Consider the following 2680-nt stretch of genomic DNA (forward strand, 5'->3'; position numbering starts at 1 on the left):
TGCGATCCCTGGTGGAGGGTATAAAAGATTCAGCCCAGCCGAACTTAGCACACTTTTATTTTATAATGATAAATATTTCCATTTTCATTATTAGGCCAGAAATATATATAGCCGATCACTCTCTTCCTGAGGCTAGGTAGTAGACCTTCTGGGATGTCCCTCTGCTAACCCATATTAGTAAATCTACGGTTTGCCAGCCTGCTGTAACATGCCATTAAGAAAATTGTCGCAAATAAACTTTCTTACGGAAGTATTGCTGCCAAGAACATCCAACTCTTTCATGATTGACTTCACCTTTAGATTATTGAAGGCTTCCTTAATGACACAAAATGCTACCATTGAAAAACAAAAAATGGCAACTGTTTTTTTTTTTTAATTTTTATTGTTTCAATTTTCTATTTCAAAACGATTTACAAAGCCTCTTTAGCTTGCTTGCAGCATTCAAGAATTTTGAAACCAGTCTCACAACGATTTTCAGCCTTAATACCATGGCATTTTTCGTATATCTTTTTAATATTGTCCTCCCCGATGGTGGGACCCCATTTTTTGATTACAAATTCTTCTTGAACTACGCCATCCTTCAATGTACCTTCCTTTTCGAAGAAGCAAGTTGTCAAACATTTGAAGTCCTCGGTGGGATTGGCGTAATCCTCTTTCATGAATTTTGTAACTTCAGCTTCGGAAATATTTTCCTCCTTGGCACATAGCTCAACATTAGCTTTCATTTCAGCTCTTTGTTCCTCTGTAAGTTCATGCTACAGGAATATGAATGAAATATTAAATAGTGCGTGTGTCATTGGATATGTCAGCAAAACTTACTTTGGCAAAAACCGTGACGAAAAGGCAAATAACTGCTAAGCTGATAAAAGTCTTCATGATTATTTTGCAATTGCCTTTCTTGAAAGTTTAAATTGTTATGATGTTCTTAGCTGGAAATTTGATGTTTTATATACCCGATTGGGCTAGGTTTTGGCCATCACAATTGCTCTTTTTTTTGCAAATAATGATGAATGGGTGTTGAGCCATATTGGCCATTTCTAATGAGTGACAAGCGTAAATAGTTTTCGCATTGCCAAAAACTTTCCCCAAAAGAAGATTAAAGTTTTCAGGAACTCATTGCAAGAAATACATGTGGATACTATGGGGGCAAACATAACTAAAAGTTTCAAATTTCAAGTCAAATAACAAAAAAAAGTGACTATAAAGCAAATTTGTTTATGGTCGGAAGGTATCTAATTCAAGAACTTAGCCTGCTTAAAAGATTAGTTTTATTTCAGATAGTCAGCTTCGTATACTGGGAGTTGAATATAAAGTCTGACAGTAGAAGTAGTACAATACTTTAGTACTAATGGTGGGTCTTTAACTTATTACTACATTATTTAATTCGAACACGTCGTCCAAACCCAAAATGTAACCCATTTCATTATTTAGTCTTTTTTAACCACCAAAGATCTAAAATTAGAAATGGAAAAGGTCTTTATGAAATATTAACAGCATTTCTTTTATTTATTTTCTTTTACATTGTCTGCAGAAGTTCCAGTTTCTATGGCCAAATAATAATAACCACAATCTTCCCAATACTCTCAAAGTAGGTTTAACAAACTATCAGACAGTCAAGTCATAAGTCAAGCAAATGCACAACAATCAGAAAGAGACATCATCACTCAAATCATAACCAACTAAAGACCGGTTTAAAGGTAAATGACTTGGCTCTTTTGTGTACTCGGTTAGCTAAGAAGTTTTACATGAAATTCAATTAGGTTTGGCAAAACTGCTACACAATTGAGGAAGGCAGACATAAGCTGTAGAAATGCTTTTGTAACATGGTTCTTTGACGAATGGTGTTAATTTTATACCCTTAACCTCTACTTTGTTATCAGTTATTATATCCAAAATGATGTAGGGAATAGACCAATTGATTAGTAAATAGATTGACTAGGAATTACTTGCTGATTTGATTTAGGGAGTTGTATACAAGGCTGAATTGAAATGGCTCATCTGCAGTCCCCTATGACCGATCAATAAGAAGGATCCGTAAATTTTAAACCAAAACTACATACCTTTGACCGCTATTGTGATTTTGACAGACCGGCGGATTCACTTAGCGTGTCAATACGAACAAAACCATATCTACTTTATGACATCGCAGATCTTAATTTTGAGGATTTACTTGACATAAAGCAAGTAAACGAGCTTTAAGTTCGCCCGAGCCGAATTATAAAGGGCGATTTTTAAGTTATTATCTTTTTGGCAACACTGATTTAAACCGCTCACGTGTTTTGTTTCACTGTCAAAACATCTTCATTTTGGTCCGTAATTTAACCACGAATTGTGTTTTAATCGAAAAACGCTTGCAAATTATTAAATTTTATTATCAAAATGCGTGCTCTGTTAATAAAGTTCATTACGCGCTCATTTTTTTTTTTTTTTCATTTTTGGCTTAATGGATAAAAGTCACAGTTTTGTGCGCTATATGGGCTGGTGGCATCATTGGTCCGTACTTCTTCGAAGATGGTACGAAGTGCAACGTAACTGTGAATGGTGAGCGCTACCGTGAGGTGATAGTGATGAGCTTGATTTTCATGATATGTGATATCAACAATACGGACTTATTGGGAGGCGATTTCCGTGGACATTTTATTTCACGTTCGGGACCAGTCAATTGGCCGCCTATATGATG

At 35.3% G+C, this 2680-nt stretch overlaps 1 protein-coding gene across 1 annotated transcript; it reads right to left on the reverse strand.

Moving 5' to 3' along the window:
- Window positions 1–362: 362 nt before the first annotated feature.
- LOC106088816 (general odorant-binding protein 56a-like) lies at window positions 363–973 on the reverse strand. The gene is made up of 2 exons (XM_013254508.2): window positions 820–973; window positions 363–755 (listed from the first exon to the last, which is right to left on the reverse strand). The coding sequence occupies exons 1-2, from the start codon at window positions 874–876 to the stop codon at window positions 411–413; spliced, it is 402 nt and encodes a 133-aa protein (XP_013109962.2). The 5' UTR covers window positions 877–973; the 3' UTR covers window positions 363–410.
- Window positions 974–2680: the final 1707 nt, after the last annotated feature.

This window comes from Stomoxys calcitrans, chromosome 5, assembly GCF_963082655.1.
Source record: "Stomoxys calcitrans chromosome 5, idStoCalc2.1, whole genome shotgun sequence".
In the NCBI taxonomy this organism is placed as follows: domain Eukaryota; kingdom Metazoa; phylum Arthropoda; class Insecta; order Diptera; family Muscidae; genus Stomoxys; species Stomoxys calcitrans.

Bases quoted from the DNA above. Each gene is read 5' to 3' on its own strand.
- LOC106088816 (XM_013254508.2), bottom strand. From the start codon at position 876: ATGAAGACTTTTATCAGCTTAGCAGTTATTTGCCTTTTCGTCACGGTT. The intron at 756-819 runs GTAAGTTTTGCT...ATATTCCTGTAG, and splicing joins TCGTCACGGTTTTTGCCAAA to CATGAACTTACAGAGGAACA.